General features: G+C 41.2%; 1 protein-coding gene across 7 annotated transcripts in view; it reads right to left on the bottom strand.

Annotated features, from left to right (window-relative positions):
- Positions 1–24,991, bottom strand: part of ECT2L (epithelial cell transforming 2 like) — an 82,612-nt gene that overhangs the window by 5,538 nt on the left and 52,083 nt on the right. For 4 of the 7 annotated variants that reach the window (XM_027972496.3, XM_027972497.3, XM_012182978.4 and 1 more), the window contains 11 exons: positions 23,335–23,427; positions 21,593–21,775; positions 20,035–20,138; positions 17,747–17,872; positions 13,490–13,576; positions 9,594–9,808; positions 8,522–8,669; positions 6,447–6,520; positions 6,191–6,347; positions 5,510–5,575; positions 2,344–2,432 (listed from right to left, as the gene is read on the bottom strand). In XM_027972496.3, coding sequence (XP_027828297.2) covers positions 2,344–2,432; positions 5,510–5,575; positions 6,191–6,347; positions 6,447–6,520; positions 8,522–8,669; positions 9,594–9,808; positions 13,490–13,576; positions 17,747–17,872; positions 20,035–20,138; positions 21,593–21,775; positions 23,335–23,427 — 1,342 coding nt within the window. Of the gene's footprint in view, positions 1–2,343; positions 2,433–5,509; positions 5,576–6,179; positions 6,348–6,446; positions 6,521–8,521; positions 8,670–9,593; positions 9,809–13,489; positions 13,577–17,746; positions 17,873–20,034; positions 20,139–21,592; positions 21,776–23,334; positions 23,428–24,991 lie in introns of those variants that run through there. The other 3 variants (XR_003590157.2, XM_060419288.1, XR_009601532.1) reach the window with 3 other exon arrangements.

The raw sequence follows: 24,991 nt of genomic DNA, 5'->3' as shown, positions 1-24,991 counted from the left end.
CAGGATTTCTTTGCTTTTTCACAAATAGACTCAATGACCCCGCCAAACATAGTTTAAATTCTTAACACCATTCTAGAAGTGTTTTGTCATTATTTAATCACTATCAATACGTTAGCCAGGCCAAGAAACAAAATACCCAACTTCCATAAATACATAAAACTTTAAAAGTAATTTTCAGAGCATAAACTTTGGCATGAACAGATAACAGTACGTCATTGGTTCTGTGAGCTAAGTGTTAGTCACTCAGTCGTGTCCGACTGCAACGCCATGGACTGTAGCCTGCCAGGCTCCTCTGTCCATGGGATTTTCCAGGCAGGAATACTGGAGTGGGTAGCCATTCCATTCTCCAGGGGATCTTCCCAACCCAAGGATTAAATCTGGGTCTCCAGCATTGCAAGCAGATTCTTTACTGTCTGAGTCATGAGGGAAGCCTCTGTGAGCTGACCTAAAACTGTTTATCACCAGGAGTCAAAACTGTTTATCACCTTGTCCTCATCATCCACATTCTGACTAGTGGATCATAGTGGCTTTTGGCAGTGGCCAGGATAAAAGTCAATCCAGAGCCAGAGTCCTGTATCCCTGAGGAGTCTGCATATTTCTCTCCCCTAGTGCTGTTTCCTGGTCAATGACTTCCTTACCCTTTGGGTAAGCTAAAAGTAAAGTGAACAATATACATACTCTGTAGTTTAGTAATGTTTGTCCTCAAGAGGACTCAGGATCTGAGCAGTGGATGGCCCTGTTTGGTGATCTAAAGCCGTGCCTCTGTTCACCGGTCTTAGAGGCTCCACTTTTGCACTTGGCAACACCCCATTAGAAGGAGAACAAAAGTAAACAAAAGTGCTTTAAAAATCAGCATGTTTAAAGTCACACATGAAAATGTCAAAGTTCTAAGGTACATAAAAGCTTAATCCAAAACTATGTGGGTTATATCTACAGAGGGACAAATGCCTCCAGGTTTCCGAGCTCTAAAATTACTCTCCCCAGAGCAAATTCTGTCAGTCAGAAACATGGACTTAGATAAAGAAAGATAAAGGAAGAGTGTCTGAGAATGAATATGTGAAGGTAAAATTAATAATAAAAAACTGGAATAATCCGTAGCATGTGTCCTACTACACTGATGTGTTTAGAATTGCTGACTTGATATCTAGTTTCCTTCTCTTGTTGTAGCTCATTTCTATTGTTCCTGACCAAAAACACCAAAATGAGAAAAACTCGGTGACGGTGAGAAAAGTGACAGTTGTGTGATTTGATTTTCATTTAAGGGACTGGTTAAATCGAGGTGAAGGGACTGGTTTATTCCAACGTCTCCTCCACCCCAAATCCTGCCCTGGCCTTTGGAAAACATTCAGTGAAATATTCACTGAAATAACAGGCAATCTGATTTTCATTTCTTTTATTGGAATTAATTCCTCTGCATTTGGTTGCTCTTTGTGGAGCTACCATCCTTGCCATAAGTACTGAAAACATAGATTGGCAAAGAGTTTTCTAAAGCAAGAATTTAAAAACCATGGCCCCACTCCTTGCTTTTCGTAAATAAAGTTTTATTGGAACACAGCTATACATGTATTGTTTATGAAGATCATATTAATCATCATGTATTGTATTTATGTAGCTGCTTTTGTGCTACAATGGCAAAGTTAGGTAGTTGCCACAGATATCATTTGACAAGAAAGACCTAGAATACTTACCATCTGACCCTTTACAGAAAAAGTTTGCCCATCCTTGTTCTAAAGGAGAAAAGGAAATGTTAGCACCTTCACATCACAATAGTTTTTACACTACTGTGAGCACCGTGCCAGCTAGACATGTGAGACCTCAATACAATGGTGGTCCTACGGTGAGACCTTTCGAGTGCTGACCTCAGTAACTAACTGCAGATAATTAACTGGTCTTCTCTTTCTTAGAATTGAGCAGATTATCCATGTGATATCTCACATCAGCTCTCCTCTCAGTAGGAAAGTGACCAAACCAGAAATCCCATGTCTTGAGTTAGTGGCCCAGGCAATGACGGTTTAGTTTCTTCCATTCTATGAAGTAGCTGCCTGGAATGTGAGTAAGGTGATAAACACCTTACCTCAGCTCAGAGGGGTGTGTGTGTAACTTTTCAGATCAACACAAAGATTTATAGTATATTTACAATATGACAGACATTGTTCTGGATTCTGGGTACAAGATAATTAAGACACACTGATAGCCATAGGCAACCCACTCCACTGTTCTTGCTTGGAGAATCCCAGAAACGGACGAGCCTGGTGGGCTGCTGTCTATGGGGTCGCATAAAGTCGAACACGACTGAAGTGACTTAGCAGCAGTAGCATCGCCATAGGATAGTTGAATATTTACCTTAAATAGAAACTTATGTCCTCATCACAGCAGTGAAGTTGGGCCACATCTTGAACCCTAATCAGATATCTGTTTGCTTCTGATAGAGTCTATGAAATAAAAAGAATTAGAAATATATATATATGTATATTTTATAAAATAAGTCTCACTACTGAATAATATCCCCAAAGATATAAGTGTTGAGTAGAACTCAGTTCAGTTGTGAAAAAAGCATTGTTTTTAAAACTAGAGGGAGTTGTCTAATTTTTAAAACTATTGAAATTATTTTTTTTTATTATAAATGCTTTCCTACTACCAAAAATAAAGTGGGAATGTAGGTGAGTCAGAAGGGATCTATCAAGAAAAGGAAGTGAATGAAATGTTACAAATTAAGATTTCAGGCTCTTTTACTGACCTAGCCATGGAGATGATCACTTGGGGCATATAGTGATCCAGAGATATAGTTCTGTGGACTCTGTGAGTCCCAAGAATTTTCAATTTTCTGTAATCCAGTCAATCCCATTACTCTTTCCCTTTCAAAATGTACAGATCTAAATTAGGCCTAAACAACTGCATTTTGCTTCCTCAATTTGGCCAAATAAAAACACAATCGATTGATACTTTAATTCAATATAATTCACATATTAAATTCTGGCCATATGCTGAACACTAGAAGACACTAGTTCATACCCGATGGAGCTCCCAATCTTGTGGATAAAGGACTGTAAAAAAGTGTGACAGGGAGGTTCAGGGTGTTGAGAATACCTAGGAAGGGGCAACTCAGACCTGGAGATGTCGGAGGAAACTTTTCAGGGCAGATGATACTTGAACTGGATCTTTAAAGTACGAATAGGAGTTTATCCAGTGGAGCAGAAAAAGAAGGCAATTTCTGAGAGGGCAGACCATGAGCAAAACACAAATGTGTAAGGAGAGGCTGACATTATTAGAGAATTGTGAGTATGTCTGTGTGGTTTGATCATCCAAAGAATAGCAAGGAGAGATAAGGAAGCCTTCCTCAGCGATCAGTGCAAAGAAATCAAGGAAAACAGGAGAATGGGAAAGACTCGAGATCTCTTCAAGAAAAATTCAAGGGAACATTTCATGCAAAGATGGGCTCAATAAAGGACAGAAATGTTAGGGACCTAACAGAAGCAGAAAATATTAAGAAGAGGTGGCAAGAAAACACAGAGGAACTGTACAAAAAAGATCTTCACAACCCAGATAATCACGATGGTGTGATCACTCACCTAAAGCTAGACATCCTGGAATGTGAAGTCAAGTGGGCCTTAGGAAGCATCACTACGAACAAAGCTAGTGGAGGTGATGAAATTCCGGTTGAGCTATTTCAAATCCTTTCAGGATTTGACAGTGCTGTGAAAGTGCTGCACTCAATATGCCAGCAAATTTGGAAAACTCAGCAGTGGCCACAGGACTGGAAAAGGTCAGTTTTCATTCTAATCCCAAAGAAAGGCAATGCCAAAGAATGACCAAACTACCGCACAATTGCACTCATCTCACATGCTAGTAAAGTAATGCTCAAAATTCTCCAAGCCAGGCTTCAGCAATATGTGAACCATGAACTTCCCAATGTTCAAGCTGGTTTTAGAAAAGGCAGATGAACCAGAGATCAAATTGCCAACATCCTCTGGATCATTGAAAAAGCAAGAGAATTCCAGAAAAACATCTATTTCTGCTTTATTGACTATGCCAAAGCCTTTGACTGTGTGGATCACAATAAACTGTGGAAAATTCTGAAAGAGGTGGGAATACCAGACCACCTGACCTGCCTCTTGAGAAACCTGTATGCAGGTCAGGAAGCAACAGTTAGAGCTGGACATGGAACAACAGGCTGGTTCCAAATAGGAAAAGGAGTACGTCAAGGCTATATATTGTCAACCTGCTTATTTAACTTTTATGCAGAGTACATCATGAGAAATGCTGGGCTGGAGGAAGCACAAGCTGGAATCAAGATTGCCAGGAGAAATATCAATAACCTCAGATACGCAGATGACACAACCCTTATGGCAGAAAGTGAAGAAGAACTAAAGAGCCTCTTGATGAAAGTAAAAGAGGAGAGTGAAAAAGTTGGCTTAAATCTCAACATTCAGAAAACTAAGATCATGGCATCTGGTCTCATCACTTCATGGCAAATAGATGGGGAAACAGTGGACACAGTGGCTGGCTTCATTTTTCTAGGCTCCAAAATCACTGCAAATTGTGACTGCAGCCATGAAATTAAAAGACGCTTACTCCTTGGAAGGAAAGTTATGACCAACCTAGACAGCATATTAAAAAGCAGAGACATTACTTTGCCAACAAACGTTCGTCTAGTCAAGGCTATGGTTTTCCAGTGGTCATGGATGGATGTGAGAGTTGGACTATAAAGAAGGCTGAGCGCTGAAGAATTGATGCTTTTGAACTGTGGTGTTGGAGAAGATTCTTGAGAGTCCCCTGGACTGCAAGGAGATAGAACCCATCCATCCTTAAGGAGATCAATCCTGGGTGTTCATTGGAGGGCCTGATGTTGGAGCTGAAACTCCAATACTTCGGCCACCTGATGCGAAGAGCTGACTCATTTGAAAAGACCCTGATGCAGGGAAAGATTGAGGGCAGGAGGAGAAGGGGACGACAGAGGATGAGATGGTTGGATGGCATCAACGATTCGATGGACATGGGTTTGGGTGCATTCTGGGAGTTGGTGATGGACAGGGAGGCCCTGTGTGCTGTGGTTCATGGGATCTCAAACAGTCGGACACGACTGAGTGACTGAACTGAACTGAAAGGCAGTGAGAAGGAAAGTAGAATGAGTCAGATGATATTCCATAGGTAACAGATAACCAACAGAGGACTTCTAGGATTTTTACAGATGTCCTCAGTGGGCAGAATCCTGGGCCAGATATTATGTGCAGGGAGACAGAAAACAATAAAGATACGGTCCCGTTCCTCAAAGGGGGTCATGAGCTCTGTACTACCAAGCAAGGTGCTAAGACTACAGAGAAATCGTGGGATGGGGTCAAGCCCACTTGTGCCTCTTCTCATCTAGCATCCTTACAGATAACAAGGATGTGGAATATAAGAGCTTGGCAGCACCTGGCACACAACAGGCTCTCAACAGATGTTAGCTGAATCAGAATCTCTATGTCTCCTTTTTGAGCATGAGATGTAGCAAGTGCATTAGAATACGTACAGGGCACCCCCAGATGAGTCTCTGTATGTCTAACAGGTGATCTTTCATACTGATGTTCCGCTTCATCTAGAAAAGAAAGTGATTTTAGGCAAACTGAAATTGTGATGTTTTTATACATAAAAATAGATTAAAATATGGCACTTGATAACGTTGTGGTATTTGCATAAACTATCATAAGAATCTAAATTTCCTGTACCCAGCGTTTTAAAACAAAGAGACAAGTGGCAAGACTCTGTTCAAAAAGTTTTTTTCTGGGTGTACTGTGTTATTGTTTCCATTCAGCCCAGACTCCTGGGCTGTGTGCCCATCACAGTGACATGTTCAGAATGGTAGTCCTATACTCCAAGATGATCAAATCTTGCAGAGGATAATTGTGATTGCTGTACTTTCTTAGGCAGGAAAGTTGATTAATACATAAGAAGTACTTTCAGAAACAAAGAGGTTTGCTCTTTTTAAAAAAATCTGTATAAGTGTACTTAAAGAGATATCTGAAAACATTATTTGGTTTAGAATAAAGGCTCTCAGTGCTCAGTATCACTGAATACAATGATTTAGCATTAAAAGGATGAAAAAGTTTGAAGAGAACCCCAAGAGGCTAAGGGATTTTGGAATCTTTGAGTCTGAGTATCACAAAAGCATTATAACATTTTTAAAGGACACAGACTCTTACCAGCAACCAACCTGATCTATGTAGCCTTTGTAATTTTTGATTTGGTCAATTGCAATGGTCAAGTTTCCACGGTCAATATGTTCTGCCGGAGTGTGAAGCCTCAGAGCATAGAGAAGATGAATATATTCTTCAAACCTCCGGGATGGGTACAAAAGCAGCTCCGGAAGACTGTAGGAGGCACAGAGAAAAGGGGGCTCTGGCCCCTTTCTGAGGCCACAAAACGCCAGTCGTTGGGGTGACCTAGCTGTGCTCTCCCTCAGGGCTTACCTCAGCATGTTGGTAACAATGGTCTTATCATGCCTCTTCAGGAAAGCTCGGAATGCTGGTATCATTTCTCTGCACTAAAAGTGAGAGTTATATTGTCAAAATTCTGTAAAACAGTTGTGAAGTGTTGCTTCTATTCTACCAGACAAGCATAATCTGTGAAGCACTCAAAGCAAAAGGGAAACATCTACACCTAATCACAGTACTATTAATACTAGAGGTGCTTCCTGATATCCTAAGTATACTGTATTAATTATACCATAAATTAACCCTAGTCATTGAACTTAATCGGTATAGAAAAACGGAAATGGACTTTGCATGCAGATAGGCCTGGCAATGGCACCCTACTCCAGCACTCTTGCCTGGAAAATCTCATGGACGGAGGAGCCTGGTGGGCCGCAGTCCATGGGGTTGCTAAGAGTCAGACACGACTGAGCAACTTCACTTTCACTTTTCACTTTCATGCATTGGAGAAGGAAATGGCAACCCATTCCAGTGTTCTTGCCTGGAGAATCCCAGGGACGGGGGAGCCTGGTGGGCTGCCGCCTATGGGGTTGCATAGAGTCGGACACGACTGAAGCGACTTAGCAGCAGCAGGCCAGGATTAGAATTCTATTTTAATTTTATCTAATTCTGTGTGACTTTGTCAAGCTTACCTAACTTCTGTGAGCCTCAGTTTACTCATGGATGTCTTAGCTAACTCGGTGAGGGGCTGGGGAGGGGGCGGAAATCCTGTCTATAGAGTGCCTGCCACACAGTAAGTGTTAAGTGTAGGGATTGGTGTGTAATTCTGCTGTTAAGCATGTTTTCCACAATAACATTAAGGTGCTCCTTTGTACTTAAAATCTATTTTAAAATGCATTATTCATCACCATTACAGCCCCCAGGAAGTCACCGCATTTTTCTCAGATGCCAGTAATTCTAATTTCTAGAAATCAAATAGTCACTGATTTCAATAATATTAATAGCTAACATTTACTGAGTACTTACTTATATGCACCCCTATGCTAGTGAAATAGATACATCATTATCCATAACTATAAAATTGCTTGCACCAGTCTGCTATTATAACATGTGATGCCTTGCTCCAATTCTTGTCTTAAAGGTCAGTTCTGTGACACTGCTTTATTTATGCAACTTTCACATAATTGAGTTGCGCAGCAGAGCTTAAGCTCCCCGGGTGGAGCAGGAAGAAGACGACAAAGGGAGATGTCTGAGGTCAGGAAGTGTTCAGAGACCTCCCAGCCCCAGGCCTTTTCTTCAGGGCCTCAGGGCAGACAGGTGGGCAGGGCCAAAGTGGACACAGGAACAGGGCAGAGGGCACCACCACATCCCAAGGTGCCCCTCCTGCTGCCCTTTTGATGCAAACTGAGGAGGGGAAAGCACCGACTTGGTCCCTGATTTGAATTCCTTGATCCTGCCTTTGTGTTTTGTCAGGCCCCCTTCCTCATGACGGGAAAGAGTTATCTTATTGTCATCAAAGGAGATCCCAATGAGAGCAGCAAGGGGCACAGATGAGAGCTGCACGGATGAGAGCTGCATAGTCCTGCTCAGATTACATACACATTGTCACAACAAGGACAACTGTTTAAAACACACTTGCTGGGGAATACAAAACAAAGGGATTCCTTATTTTATTGTGAGATTTCACACATTGAGTGTCATTATTCCACGCATGATTATGAATTCCTTTTCTCCATGAGAGAGCTGGACTCACCACACGGGCTGTAGAGGCAGTGTGAAAGCAGGTTCACAGTTTTGCTTCTGCCTAACTGTGAACTGTGTTCCTATAACCAAGCCCCAGAGTAACTGGGGCAGGTGGGAGTCTGGAAATTTGCATGAGGACTAGCTCAGTCCCACAACCAGTTCCTAGGCACTGCTGGGTCAAGCACTATGCCAGCCTGTAGTGATCAAAACTAAGTAAATCAGCGCCCTCATCCTCAAAGAGCTCACGGTAAACCAGAGGAGGAGATCTGGAAGCCAAGGATGGAAAAGTCTTTCCTACGAATTCTAATCCTTCTAGTCCTCGCAAGTTCAGAAGGTCTAATAAATGCCTGGATGGTCCCTCAATCTGTTACCTTCTCAATAGTTTTTAGAACCACAGGGTAATTGTTGAAGAAATTGGTATACGTGTTCAACTGGCTTCCAAACTTGATGAATATTTCTCCCACACCGTGAGCGGGGCCCCACTCCTGTACTCTGTCTCTCAGGTCATCTAGAAACCGCCTGCAACATGAGAAAAGCATGGCTGTGAAATATTGACCAATGACAGCCTATAAACGTACAAAAAATAAATGTGTGCTCAGTCACTTAGGGAGGGGCTTTTGTCAGATCCTTTCGCCTTGACACAGAGCTGGAAAGGGAGGAATTAGGTTGACTTGGGGGCTGAGTCAGGATCCCACGCTGGCCTGGAGAGGCTGCCCTGACTGTTCCCTCTCCCCTTTGCCTGGGGACAGTTTCTTACAGTCCTCAGAATAGAGTGCTTAACTCACTTCAATGGCTGAATGCCATCACCATCACTAAGCCCATTTCCCTTGGATCAAAGGTTATTCTTCAGCCATCACAGAATTTCAAAACTGGAAGCACACTAGTTCCTTTTATAGAATCTGGGGTCCCCGAAGCTAAGGAACTTGTTCTAGGTTATCTAAAGACTTACTGGCAGAAAAACACAAGCTCGGTTTGTCTTACTTTATTCAGTGCAAATGATCAATTTTCTCTCTCAACCCTTCCATATACATATACTGTTATTACACTAGTCCCCAGCCTTTGGTTCTTTAAGCAAAGTATTCTAGTGACTTAGTCCCATTACAGCCTCCTGTTCCTTTCCCACTGATCAGCCAAACACTGATGACTATGAATAGCTCCCCTTCCCATTGTCTTTTGCATAAATAGCATAATGAATATAGAATCCCCAGGCACTGAACTCCACTCCTTGACCTATAGCTCTGAGTCCAGGCAGGGATACACCCCAGGAATCATCACTACTGTTTGCAGCCCAGTGTCGAGAATCATCTCTCTTCTGTGAGGTGATCAGGCAGTGTCCCCCAAAAGGGCAGAGAATGACTGAGCCTCTGTATAACTTTTTGAAACAAGTGTGTGTTCCTCCCATACCACAATGAATATTTCAAAATATAGCTATTCAGAATTTACCTGTTGAGACATAAGATCTGCAGAATATCAGAGAACATGATCTGGATGTTTGCAGCACTCAGGATGGCTCTGTTTGATGACAGCGCCGCTCTCAGTGGCCTCACATAAACATCTCTCACAATTTCCAGCATCTGCACATATCTTCTCTCGCTCTGTAAGAGTTCCCTGATGACTCTGGTTCGCTTTTCGGCTGAATCCAGCTGGAGTTTTCTCTCCTGTGGCAAAGCATAAAGAACTCAGAAGGAAAGTGTAATGACTCATTTCAGGCTTCCATCATCAAAAGGCCTGACAGTCAAAGGAGACAGAGAAATGAAAGTGCTGAGCAGTCAGGCGGTCACTCTGAGGGCACCTTTCTGATTCGTGATACACAGGGCTGAAGGGAAGCTTGATAAGGGAATATGGAGGACTCTGCTGACCACTGCTTGACCCCATCATCAAACTGTCCCTCACAATGGCCAGCCTGATGCCATAGTAGAGATGGGCCTTGGACTCTTGTATCTTGAGAAGGTGCAGGTTGAGAATTTACTTTTATCCGTCTATCCATCCAAATAGATATCTAGCGTCATGTGCTAGGTGTTGGCTCTACAATGATGCGAAGGCAGAATTCTGCCCTTACAGAGGTGATGGTGAGAAAGCCTTTGGGTTGTGCATTGCTTTCCTATTTTTTTTTCCCCAGTAGCATTTTATTGATTATTGTGTAAACAAGACTGAAATGAGCTAGACCTCTCATTATCAAATAATTCAATAGTTATTTCCCGCTGTGTATTATGAAATGCCAAAATCATGTTCTTCTTTCTGTGTTTAGGGAAAACCACTGTCTCTCCTGGGTAGTTAGGTTTCCCGATGTTCTATGCTTTCTATATATCAAAGTTCTGTTTTAGCAATCCTGAGGGAAAAGCCATGCCCTGGTGTAAAGAAATCCCACACCCTGATATTGAGTGCTATGTTTATGATTGGAGAAATTAATTTTCCTTACTGGAATTAGGATTCTTTCCCTTCTATTTATACTTTTGAAGTTGTAAAATTAGTATTTTTACAATAGAAAACAATCACAATATTCAAATTTTAAAAATCTAATGGACTTGTATTTGTACCTAGGACAATTAAAACTCTTAGAACACAATTTCCTCTTTCCCCTCCAGCCCCACACTGCCTCAAATAAAATAAGACAATACTAATGTTTAATGCCATGTGATCTTCATCTGAAATGTCAACTATAATTTCATGAGCTAAAATTAAAATGTGAAAATAATTTAAGAGAAGAATCAGAACACTCATTCTGTTTGAAATACTATAAACACTGTTCTTGGTTAGTTTTAATCTTTCAAACATATGCCTATTGTATATAAAGCCTAGTTCAGTTCAGTCGCTCAGTCATGTCCGACTCTTTGCGACCCCATGAATCACAGCACGCCAGGCCTCCCTGTCCCTCACCATCTCCCGGAGTTTACTCAAACTCATGTCCATCAAGTCGGTGATGCCATCTAGACATCTCATCCTCTGTCGTCCCCTTCTCCCTCCCAGCATCAGAGTCTTTCCCAATGAGTCAACTCTTCGCATGAGGTGGCCAAAGTACTGGAGTTTCAGCTTTAGCATCAGTCCTTCCAATGAAAACCCAGGACTGATCTCCTTTAGAATGGACTGGTTGGATCTCCCTGCAGTCCAAGGTACTCTCAAGAGTCTTGTCCAACACCACAGTTCAAAAGCATCAATTCTTCGGCACTCAGCTTTCTTCACAGTCCAGCTCTCAAATCCATCCATGACCACTGGAAAAACCATAGCCTTGACTAGACGGACCTCTCTTGGCAAAGTAATGTCTCTGCTTTTTAATATGCTGTCTAGGTTGATCATAACGTTTCTTTCAAGGAGCAAGCGTCTTTTAATTTCATGGCTGCAGTCACCATGGGCAGTGATTTTGGAGCCCCCCAAAATAAAGTTTGACACTGTTTCCACTGTTTCCCCATCTATTTCCCCATCTTTAAAATACTGGAGTTATCTAATATTTATAACGATTTTGATTTAAAGTTTCAGTTGTTAAACTCCCACTGTTATCTTGAAACTATAATAGAGCGCCGCCCAGTATAGCTCTTAGCACGGGGCCAATGCTGTGACCCATTAACCCCACTCGCACCCGACCCTAGCCACCCTCCCCACCCCACCCTGTTACCAGGCAACAGCTACTGAGAGACCGTTAGCATTCCTGCTCAGCCATTGGTTGGTGCCACAGTGGCCCCTCCCACAAACAACCAACCGTCAGTAAGCTTCCGTTGGTGGGAGCATTCCACCAACCGTCAGCCGAGTGGTGGTCTTCTGGTGCAAAGTGAGGTAAGAGGTGGATCTCAGCTTTTTCCCTGGGCTCTCTAGCTCACCCAGCCTTGGGCCAGCAGGGACTCTGTTCTGCAGGGCTCTGGGGCTCTTGCCAAGGCCGCCCATTGGCCGAGCCCCAGGCCTTGAGGCAGTGGTGAGCTTCTCCCCCATCCCCACCTCTGTGACCTGATGGCAGTGGCCATCTGCCTGGGACGTAGGTAGTCTCCAGAACCTCTCCCTGCAATTTGGGCGGCCTGAGGAGCCTGAGGGCGGGCCAGTCGGGTTGGGTGCCTGGCTCCGTCAGTGATGACGGCTGGGCAGGGTCTGGGGACCTGGCCCTGAAGGAGCCACCAATTGAAATGGGCCTCCTGTCAGCCAAGACCAGAGCGCGGAGGGTGAAAGTTGTACCTTGGGACCTGGCCCTTTCCTGTCAGAACAAAGGATAATGTTTGTTTGGTAGAATTTATAGGAACATCATTACCTGACCATGACCGGACCTCAAGAACAAAGGCTCTGATACAGGGAAGTCTGCAAGGACTAACCACACTCCCCCTCCTTTCCTAGAAAAGCACTTTGCTGAGAGCTTTCAGGGAGTTTGGGGTTTTTAAGGCCTGAGCCACCTATCTCTTGCCTGGCTCTGCAATTAACTTTTCTCTGCCCCAAACTCCCACATTTTGGCATGTTTGGCCTCACTGTACGTTGAGCACATAGAGTTGTGTTTGGGTAACAAAACCATTATGCAGTATTATCACCAACGGTCAGCGGAGATACTGCCATATTTGTTTCTTTGTAAACCCTCTCTTCCTGGGTGGTTCCTGGGATGCCGTAGGGCTGAGCGAGCCCACAGCCGCCGAGGTCCACAGGGACACTGTCCACTGTAGGCGGACTGTAGGCACCACCCACTGTAGGCAGACTGGTCCTGGCTGTTGCGTGGTTGGGAAAGAGCCCAGGGATGAGCGCCCTTCTGCAGGATTCAAACTTTTCTCTCTGCCTGTTTCTTGACCTTAAGGAAATCATTTAAGTTTTCTGACTTGAACTTCCTCTTCTACAAAATGCGGGTTTCAGAATTCTGAGGCTAAAATATGACAGTAAAAGTGAATGTGTGCTGTAGAAATGCTAGACGGCACGCATGCGCTGTGTGTTAACCGGCCGTACAGGACCAAGCCTCTGCCGGTCCACACCTCCTCCACTCACTACCCTTTGAAAGACAGCCCTAAAGGTTATATTGATTGTACTCAACATTTGAAATCAGACCGTAGCTGATGATGAGTCTGTTAGAAACTGTGATTGGTTGATTACACTCAATCAACAGTTGATGGGTCGGTTAGAAACTGTGAACCTTCATGTCCACGGACCATTTTTTTAAATGCCTATCTAGCGTCCTATTAGAAAAGCATGGAGTAGCACAGAGATGACTGTTGTTGCCAAGATGTTTCATGTCCATCCCGTTGGCTCAACTTCTTTTTAGATCAGGACTTACTCAAAAAAACTGCTGGCTGGATCTCCTCCAGTTATATTTGAGGGTTTCCCCCCTCCCTAAGAGAAACTCTCAAGAAAAGAGAAAGAACAAACCAGAATAGTTGGCTTACCAGCTTAACCAGCAACTCAAAATTTGGATCATTTTTGCTGAGACTTGGTTTTGTGTCCTGAGGGTTATCTTCTATAACATCTCTTTCCTGAGGATTAAATGCAGACTTGATTATTTGGAGGCAGGTCCTGGGATATCTAAATGCCCAGCCAGTGCTAAGCCCACAGGTGGATCTCAGTAGCTCTGCCTTTGGCCTTAATCACAGTGTTCTCTAGACATATAAGTTAAGCACTCAACAAAATTAAATTTTATGTTTTAAAAAATAATAACTTTTTGCTTCCTAGGAACTGTGTTAAGAAACTAAATTCAGTGCAGTTTCTGTTTTCCCTGGGAGCAGCTCCTCACATGTGCCAGGGACATAGGTCTCTGCCTGAATTCTGGCAGCAGTGCCAAATAAGTTACCTTACTGTCAAGATGCTAGAAGAAAAGTTCACAATACTTTGTAAAATTCACCTCTTTTTTCACCTAATGAAAAAGTGTCATGAAGAAATTCACATGCCATTTCTAGATCTGTTTCCACATTTAAATATGGCTTATTCTTTCCTCACTTTGCCTTGTTTTCTTGTGGCTTCCATATAAATTATCACATTAAAAAATAGCCCCCCTTCCGCCTTCCCGGCAGCATCCCAGGGTCCACCCGAGAAATGGAACAATGGTCCCACGTTTGTGTTGAAAGCTAATGATGATTAATGGTCACTACTGCTGCCCTTCCTAGTCAAAGATAAAACTATCCATGGCAACCCCTTGATATGTAGGAGTGAGACTAGAAGAAAAACACCAATTTATAACCAAGACTCTTTTTGTCTTACTCTACTCAGAAAAAAACACACTTTTCTTTTGTACCTGCAGACATGCCTCATGGCTGCCTGAAGCCTTTGTGTAAGACCCCTGGGCCCAGAAGCACACGCAGCTAGCCAGTTTCTCCCGGGCCTGCAGGCCCCTGAGCACTTCATGGCTGCTCCACATAGTCTTTTCACCATGTCCTTTCCCATTTGGGGCTGACCCACACCAGTCTGGCATATATTTATACTTGTGTGCGTGTATGTTCAGTCAGGTCCAACTTTCTGTGACCCCATGAACTTGAGCCTGCCAGGCTCCTCTTTCCATGGAATTTTCCAGACAAGCATACTACAGTGGGTTGTCATTTCCTACTCCAGTATTTATATTTATGCCAGGTCGGAGGGAATCTACTTTGAATTTTGACAAAATAATTCAAAATTTCTATGCTTGGAAGATTGTCTTCTTTCAAAATATGTAATAATGCTGATCATTCATGTAGAGAAATGATAACTTCAACCAGTCAGCAGTGACACTGCAGTTGTGTAGGTAGACGTGGGTGCAGGTATAAAATGAAAATGAAACTCAGCCTGCTTGACTGGAGGTTAAGAGAACCCAAGCCATACAGATTCGAACTGTGGATTCCACAGATGACGGAGGCCCCTTACCTGGGGTATCATCCCTTTGGACAGGCTCCCATGAGTGCTCAGCCACTGAAGCTCAGCAGTGGACTCCTGGACCACCCTGGCTATCTCAGAACCTGCTTACTCAGACTAGGCTTTGTTTCACCTCTGGCTCAGCAACAGCTTTTTAAGAATTTTTAAACCATTGAACTACCAGGGAATTCCAGCTACAGCTATTTCTTAACTGTAAATTTTTCTTTGTGGATAGCAAGTCAATTTGACATAGTAATTGTGTTTGAACCTAAAAACAACATATTCTCTCATTTTATATTATCTAATTATTAGGATTTTTAGGACCTGTTCTTAGGTTAAGATGCCATTTGTTATTCATTCTGAAGGATGAACTCAAAGGAAGTAACAGAGTAGCAAACTTTTAAGAAAACAATTATTTTGAGTCAATGGGCCTTTGCCTTGACTCTCTCCATGGCCTGTAAGGGACACTTTGGATCATATATTCGGAATTTTCCTCTAGGATCTTAGTTATTGCTAACATCCTACTTATTGCTGGTGCTTTCTCCCAGAAAACACTTGACTACCTGAATTAGGGTCCAGAAAGAGTTGTGAGGCTTCCCAGGTGCAGGTGGCTCAGTAGTAAAAAAAAAAAAAAAAAAAAAAATCCACCTGCCAGTGCAGGAAACGCAGGAGATGTGGTCCTATCCCTGGGTCCAGAAGATCCCCTGGAGAAGGAAATGGCAACCTACTCCAGTACTCTTGCCTGGGAAATCGTATGGACAGAGGAGCCTAGCAGGCTACCGTCCATGGGGTCGCAAAGAGTTGGACACGACTGAGCGACTAAGCATGCATGCAGTAGTTGTGACAATGATAGTGCTGAAGAACAACTATGATTCTGGCTGTGACCTATCACCATGGTTCTATAGCATCAGTGTAAACACTGCAGGCATATCAAGGCCAGGAGTTACTACTGTACTACTGACTGAGCAGCAAGATGATAGATTTATAGAGTGAGCTGTCTACCTATATGTATATGCTGCTGCTGCTGCTAAGTCACTTCAGTCGTGTCTGACTCTGTGCGACCCCACAGACAGCAGCCCAACAGGCTCCCCCGTCCCTGGGATTCTCCAGGCAAGAACACTGGAGTGGGTTGCCATTTCCTTCTCCAGTGCATGAAAGTGAAAAGTGAAAGTGAAGCCGCTCAGTCACGTCCGACTCCTAGCAACCCCATAGATTGCAGCCCACCAGGCTCCTCAGTCCATGGGATTTTCCAGGCAAGAGTACTGGAGTGGGGTGCCATTGCCTTCTCCAGCTATATGTATATATGTATGTGTATTTGGTTCTGGATTTGGCAGACTAATCCTCTTACACAAACCCTTGTGGAACAATCTATAAAACAGTTGTCTCAGAAGAAGGCATTACTTTCTACTCCCATGGCTGAGAGTCTGTGTGCTCTTCTGGATGAATATCTACACTTTTAAAAATAAACTCCAAGGTGTGGAGAAACTCACCTCCATTTTATCCAAATTCAGCACCTATATTTAATCTGTGGTTTTCCTTCCTAGGTCCACCAACTTTGTTTCATGGGCATCATGCACAAGCTCCCAAGTGTTAAATAACAGAACACCAAATAATAATCTAACATCTTTTTTTTCCCTAATTTTATTTTTTAAAAAGGAAAATATCAAAGATATTCTCAGGCATTAAGGATTTAACATTTCTGTAGTTTTATTACAGGAAGGTGATGTAACAAGAGCAGGTCTATTGGTTCTGATTCTCTGGAGAACCCTGATGAGTACATGGTCTGTGCGTTTCCTAAGAGAGAGATTTAGGGGTCAGGCTACAAGGAAACAGGGTTCTAACATCTAAAGGCTTTGATGTCCTTGGGAATGTGTTTGTCAAGACTCCTCCTGGAGAGGATGCTTGTGGTTGGGAAGAATAAGCTGATTCAGGGAGTGGGGGTTCTGCTAAGAGGCATGGTCTACTAAAGACAGAGGGCAGGGGCTGCATAACTGCAGTCCTTTCATTCTGCTGAGTGAGTCTAGGGCAGCTTGGCAGAGAGGACGCGGCCCCAGTGGTGCTCCGTTTGCCTTTCCATGCCCTGTGCTGTCCTGTAAAGCCAGGGCAACAAAGTCTTCCAGAATATCAGGTTAATAGGGCAACACACCATTTGCTACTAGGGGAACTTACAAGTCTATTTCTCCTAACAGTCTCCACGGTGACTTTGTGTTAGGGGTGGCATCCCTAGCCTTCAGTCATCAAAGATAGGTGCTTTTCCAATGGGCATGAAATGGCATTTTCATAGACATCAGTTCTCTGAATGACAATGCAATTTTCAGTATTTCCTGAATCCATATTCACTTAACCAAGAATGTACATATTCTGAATATAGTACTGGCAAAATTATTTTTGCTCGACTAAAGAACTAGCTTCAAACCCACTTTTTTTTTTCTTTTATGAATTTGAATCTCAACTAAAAGGAAAAAAAAAAGAGAACCATTTTTAGTTTCACCAAAAAAGTGTCCTGGGCTGCAAAAAAAAAAATCTCTTTAGGTTACATTGGACAGAATGCAAGTATCCAGTTCTTCCCCTAAGAGTCAACTAGTGTTACTCTCATCAGCATGGTGCCATGCAATCCACTAATCAAGTAGATTAAGTGTTATTAACATTATAAAACTATAAAACACCCTTTTAAAAATAAAAATCCATGAAAATGAAGTTCTTACAAGAAATGACAAATTGAAAGCTTTCAGGTTAGAATTATCATTACTGATTATGAGTTTCTTAAGCACATTTCTCAAACTGTACAGTGAAGCAACAGCATATAAATGCCACAGTAATTTTACCTTTGTGAGTAAACTGTGTGTTGTCTTTGGGTCACTTTTTGTCAGAATGACATTTCCTTCAAAATGCTTGCTCTTTTTACTACATTTCTTTAGCAGAAAATATGACAAAAATTCCAGAGGGTTGTCCTGAAAGATTACCAACCCCCCCCCCCCAAAAAAAAGAATTTTTATTTCAAATGCAGGTCAACAAGAGTGCAGCAGATATGAGAACACATTTTCTAGTAGCATTTTCAGCTTTCTATCTAATTTACAAGTCTAGAAAACAAAGTAACTCTTATTTGAGGCAGTAAATGGGGCTTTCTGGTTAATCTTGGTTCTCAGCTTATTGTCACAGTTCAGTGAGGATGCCAAGGTCTTGTGGGAGGGTCTCAAGGTCTTCAGAACCAAAGTGGCCCACACTGGCCTCTTAGCCAGAGGAAGAAAGGGGACAGGACAACTTTGGTGTGTTACAGGGGAGAGAAGAGAGCCTCCAAGCAGCAGAATTCTTGGGGAAAACACCCTGGTGAGACTCCCAAATCTGGTTCCCTCTCAGGCTATAGGTTTGAACACCATGAAAATTATATCATACAAGGTTATTTTAAAATAATTTGGTGGCATAAGTACCATGAACCAACATCAAACATTGAATAATTCTTTGGTGTTTGAGAATACTGCAGAGAATTTCAGGGCCTCAGGATTATCCCTGTGAACATCCCTGATCATATTATCAGCTGAATTCTCCTGCGAGAGGGTTGGCTAGTGCACTGGGGAGTTGAGTCTTCAGAGAAGAAATTCATGGCTACCTGCACCTCCTCAGGCTCCACACTAGGCCATGAGCCCAGGAGATGTCTGATGCTTACCCAGGAAGCCGAGTTGAAACCATGATGGATAAGGAGAAAGTGTCCAAAAGCGATGTTAAATCCCCCACAAAGTATAATTACTACTTCCTTGTAGTAATCCTTGAAGGAAGGATTTGAGAACTGTTTCTTGGAAAACTACAAGCCTTATATAGCATCAGGTACGTTGATAATATCCCATTCCTGTCTTGTTCTCAGCTTCCCCTGAACTGAGGGCTGCAACAATTATTCTTCCTTATGCACAGGGATTTGCTTCAGGACCTCTGCAGATACCAAAATTCTCAGATACTCAAGTCCCTTATGTAAAATGGTGTAGTACTTGCATATAACCTAGGACATTCTCCCATATACTTTGGTGCGTATGCCCAGAGGTTAAAGCATCTGCCTGCAATGTGGGAGACTCGGATTTGATCCCCAGGTCGGGAAGATGCCCTGGAGAAGGAAATGGCAACCCACTCCAGTACTCTTGCCTGGAAAATTCCATGGATGGGGTAGCCTGGTAAGCTATAGTTTGTGGGATCAAAAAGAGTCGCACACAACTGAGCAACTTTACTTTCACTTTGTGACCCCATGGACTATAGCCCACCAGGCTCCTCTGTCCATGGAATTTTCTAGGCAAGAATATGGGAGCATGTTGCCATTTCCTACTTTAGGGGATCTCCCCGACCCAGGAATTGAACCCAAGTCTCTTGCATGTTCTGCACTGGCAGGCTGATTCTTTACAACTGCACTACCTGGGAAACACCCCCATATACTTTACATATTTATTTATTCATTTATTTGGCTGCACCGGGTCTTAGTTGCTACACATGGGATTTTCAGTCTTTAGTTACAGCTCTCAGGATTTAGTTTCTTGACAAGGGGTTGAACCCAGGCCCGCTGCATTGGGAGTGCAGAGTCTTAGCCACTGGACCACCAGGGAAGTCCCTCCCATATACTTTAAATCATCTCTCAATTACTTATAGTACTAGTACAGTATAAACACTATGTAAATAGTTGTCAATGCATGGCTAAATTCAAGTTTCACCTTTTGAAACTTTTGGAATTAAAAAATATGTATTTAATTGGTTTCTCCAGGTCTTAGTTACAGCATGTGGGTTCTAGTATCATGACCAGGGAACGAACTTAGGTCCCCTGCATTGACAGCATGAAGTCTTAGCCACCAGGCGAGTCCCTGGAATATTTTCAACATGTGGTTGGGTGAATCTGAGTGTGCAGAACCCATGGTTGCAGAACCCAAGAACAGTGTACCTTATGATTAATATCAAATAACCGAGAAGATTTTCCTATTTTTGTGTAATAATACATCTTGGGTTCAGACTCTTTCAGTGTTTTCATAAACTGATGCTATTTCTCTGAGGAATTGTGTCCTAAAGGATAAAGTGGTAAATGCACACTAAAATTTAAGTTTTGGGGTTTTTTTTAGCTTATTTTATTCAAAGGAACACTTACAGAATTTTCTTTTGAAAGTTCTATCAATCCATCTGCCAGAGCTTGTATGATTTCTTGGTTATTCAGAATGTTAGCCACACTCATGGTGTCAAATACAAATTGCCCTGTAAATATAAGTCCATATGCTTTGTAATTAATTTATTTAAGAGATGTGTCAAGAAGAAAACTCAGTCCTTACAGTTGCTTGTCAGTGGATAAAAATGCAGACTAAGAATAAAAATTCTATTATGCCATGAAGATTATCTATCAAGATAAAATAGAAAATGAGCAAAAGCATCTAAATGTATATAGCATATAAAAGGTAACCACCCTGACAAAGTTGATATTGAATAAAATATATAAATTGGACAGGGAAAGAACATGTAAAAATGAACCTAAATAAAGTTTAGATTATCAATTCCACCAAAAGCTCTTCTATATTCTGCATTATCTTTGTGCTCAATTCCATAAATATTTTAAGTCCATAGGGAGTAACATACAAACATACATACAGACACCTATATTTTTAAAATATTTTGAGCAACTTGCACTGATTTGAAAAGCAACCTTTTTCCATTTGATTTTCGTGCCTTATGACATACATGATCAAAAAACACTTCTACTGTTAATCTTTTCATTTATCTCTCTAGTCATTAACATCTGTGAAAGAACCAGGAGAAATAATTTCTCCTGTTTTTAGCCTCATAACAATTTTTAAATATTAGCTGAACACCTACTAAATGTGGTAGAGTTAAAACCAAAAAGACAAACCCCTACTTTATGCAAAGAGATATGGGTATATGTTGACAGATAAAATACCTGCATGCATATTTGTATGTTACAGCTCTTGTATAGACAGAGCAAGGCAGAGGAAGGGAAGAGCGAAGTAAGACATAGATATATAATGACTTAACTGGTACAGCGCTTCAGAGACATGTGAAGAGTTAGGGAGGAAAATGAGTTGGCAGTTAATGATTCAGGAAAAACCTACTTAAATATTTTTTTTTAAGTACTTGATTTTGAAGAACTGACTGGTTTAGATGAAGATCTAAAGTTGAAACAGGACATTGTTTCCAAAAGTCTTTATTGTGATAATTGGATCATGAGTAAGAAGTGTAGATGTGAAAACAAATTCAATAATGTCCAATAGGCCTGTCCATGAAGCCCATCACCAAATTAAATACTTTAGAAAATACATAGAATTTAATTATAGAACAATTTAAGTAATGGGTGCTGTGGTCTAAGAGATGCTTAACTGGGATGTTGGTGCTTAACTTTGAGGGCAAATTTAGAGGGAAAAGAACAGAGCTCTCTGGCTTAGCAAAGTGAATTTGCCAAGGTAAACAATGGACTGACAGAATTAATAAGATGGTAAAATTAGAAACCAGGAACTTGCTTCAGCATTTTAAAGATGAATATATTTGTTCTTCGTGGATATTCATGATATCTGAAAGAAGCTATGAAAGACAAAGACAATAAACAGCCAGTTCTTTACTTCTGCATTCCTACATTTGTATTCACTCTGGATATGTGACGAGCTTCATAATTAACCACAGACAGAAGTAGCAACAGTTCTTACCTATCATCCTGCCACTGACGTTCTTCTGCAACTCCTTGAAGAGAGGACTTAATTGTTTCCTTACTGATTTCAAGGTGTCCTCCAGGAAGTCGGTGAAGCTGGACCATGTCTGCAGCTTTGATTCGCTGAAGTAGATGGAAGGGGGTGACGTTTCCCACTGTCGTCCCAGCCAGTCACTAAGAACTGACATTATTTTCTCCATTTAGTATCACAGACTTAAGCTCAAATGAAAGAGTTCTTCTTGTTTACAGTATAGAAAAAAAAATACCCTTAATTGTATTTATATCAGGCTTATTACCCTTTCTCATTAGAAGACTAAGATAAACACCCATAGTCTGCTTTCAAAGGTAAAATTAGAAACTCAAAAAGGACAAAATGAATAATTTCAAATGTCTATCTACTCTTTGATAAGATTGACATGTTACACTGTATTTGAAGTAAAATTAAATAGCTGCTGGATTTTTGCATCAAAAGCAGAACAGACTTCCAAATAAGAATATACTATTTTATGGTCACATCCTAAAAAGTAAAAATACAGGAAAACCGCATTTTACCTGGTTTCCCCGTCATGTCATCCAAAAGTTATCTCCATTGGAGCCAACCTGGCATCTTATTTACACCATGTCCAGCTGCTCTTTCTCTCTCTACAGATTATCTCTACATGTACTGAAATGGGTGCTTAAGAAAGTTTCTTTCCTTGAAAATCTGTGACTAAGTGACACAGGGCCAAGGGAAATTCGATTTTCTGTCCTAAATGGATAGTTTCATTCTTCTTTCCACATTTTTTGCTGACAAACGTGAAACTATTTGTAACATATTCTAGAATGAGAAGAAGAAGAGTGGGAAAAGGAGGAAGAAGAGACAGAGGAGAAAAAGATGAAAACCCATTTTATAACTGCAATGTCTACACCTTGCTAACTCTGCAAGGCTGAGTTCCTCCCTGAATGGGGCCAAATATGCTCTCATTGGATGCTGCTGCTATGTAAACTAAAATTAACAAGCAAGTTCTGCTACAAAACTGTATTAGGTCAGTGTGCTTTTTGTTGTATCATCATGAATCTTCTCCCTTACAAGTTTCCCAATGATGCCAGCTTTCCTGTCTTGAAAGGCACTTAGCATTCAGGACTAGAGAAGTAAGCTTTATATAGTTTTACATCACTCCCATTCCTGTTTGATAGGAAGTGAGAGTTTTAAAGGGGAAAATGATTAACATTATTATAGCAAAGCAGTTTCACTTTTGTTGGTCAGACAATGTTACATTTTGATCCAATAGTTGCAGCTTTAGTATCTAAATGAAATTTTGCTTTCAAGTGTAATATCTCTTTGTTCTTCCTCTCCCTTAATGCTACTGCAATGAAACTTGAGCCAGCCCCTTCACTAGCTACTTATAGCTCCAATTCATTTTCCCAAATGAAAGCACATTGATAATGTTTTACAAAGAAAATTGTGCTCTGTACTTATCATTTCTCTAGATCAGCTACATCTTTGTTTAACTGTTAAAGCTGGTATTTTTGCAAATGATGGTTTGAAGCAGATATTTGTAATAATAATTCCCTTCTAAGCAAATGACTGAGTGATGAGAGATGAACTAGTTTGGGAAGTGACAGCACTCCTTCAGAGCAGGAATGAAAGGCAGTAATTGACATTGCCAGAACCAGTATTATTAGCTGTGTTTTGTCCTTGGTGATCCTGGAGTTGGTGGGTATCATTGGACACAGTAGTCAGCATGCATACACACTTACGATGTTGGTAAGAGCCAGTGGCAATCCCAGTGGGAGCAGTAAATAACGTGCCAGTCAGTTGAGACAGCTGAGAAAGAACTTCTATTCCTGCCTCTGCACAATCAAAAATACTTTCATTAGTTCACTCACAGGTTTTGCCATAACAGTTAAATACTACTTAGAAGCACTAATGAGCTGGCCAAGAAAGGTCACTTGTAGGTCTGTCTTCAATTCAAATCCCTCATGGAATAGTCCATCAACGCTTTACAGTTCATCCCTCAATGCTGAAGTCCAGACACTTCATTCAGGAAGACTGACAACAGGGTGGAGAAAGAGGGATACAGTTTGACCTGGTGCTTATTTTCAAATTTGGAATTAGGCCAAAGACAGAAAAGTCTACACAGATTTTCTAAAATAGTCTGACTCGAAGTGTCCTGCAAGAGGATAGTTTTAAAACTGTTAAACACACAGTGGAATACAATGGTCAAATTTTAGCGTTAATTTTACCCCTTCTTCTGTGACACAGCATATAGATCAAACTACTTCAAATGAAACTATAAGTAAGGTATTTTAATTCTTTGTGGTCCAGGAGTAAAGGATTATTCCAAGTTGTTTCAGGTGCTTGCAGCAAGATGGTTGTGGCTGGAAGATTGGGATGTCTGTCACTTATTTGTGTCTAATGTTTCCAGTGACAGATCAATGAAATTACAGCAAGGTCATAAGAGTACCTATACATTCATAGTCAACTGATTTCAACTAAGATGCAAATAAAATCCGCTGGGAAAAGGATGGTCTTTACAAGAAATGGTACTGAAATATTTTGATAGCCACGTGTTTTTTAAAAAAGAACTTCAATTCATGCCTGGCATTCTATTTTTTTTAAAACATAAATTAAATGAATCACAAACTCAAATGTCAAACTTAAAACTATAAATAATTTCGGAGAAATCATAGAAGTGATCTTTGGTTAGGTAGAGTTTTTAGATATGACATCAAGAGCATAATCTATAAAACATAAAGACTGATAAATTAGACTTTATCCAAATTAAGAATTTCTTGTCTTCAAAAGAAACCATTCAGAGAAGGAAAAGATAAGTCATAGAGTGGGAGAAAATATTTGCAACAACTTTCCCAGAATATACAAAGATATCTCAGTAAAAAGCCAAAAACCCTAAATTTTAAAATGAGCAAAATATTTGAATGGACACTTCACCAAGGAGGACAAATGGCAAATAAACACATGGAAAGAAGCTTAGCATCACTGATCATTAGAGAAAATGCAAATTAAAACTATGAAGAGATATCAGGACACACTTCAATGGCTCAAATTAAGAAAGCTGACCTTACCAAGTGTTGGAGTGTTGGGTAGCTGGGTGGAAATCTAAAATGGCATAACCACTTTGGAAAAAGTTTGACTGGGGTTTTTTTTTTTTTTTTAAGTTAAACGTACACCTATCATATAAACCAGTGATTCCACTCCTAGGTATTTATTTACCCAAGAGAAATGAAAGCATATGTTCACAGCAGCTTTGCTTGTAAAAGTCTTAAACTGGAAAGATCTCAAATATCTATCAGCAGGTGAATGGATAAACAAACTGTAGTAAAACTATACAATATAATCATTCCCAGTAGTAAAAAGGAATGAACCATTGATACCAGCATGATGAATGGATAAATC

Source organism: Ovis aries, chromosome 8, assembly GCF_016772045.2.
Source record: "Ovis aries strain OAR_USU_Benz2616 breed Rambouillet chromosome 8, ARS-UI_Ramb_v3.0, whole genome shotgun sequence".
NCBI classification, from domain to species: Eukaryota; Metazoa; Chordata; class Mammalia; order Artiodactyla; family Bovidae; genus Ovis; species Ovis aries.
The sequence above is the reverse complement of the archived record's forward strand: the minus strand, read 5'-3'. Positions and strand labels throughout refer to the sequence as shown.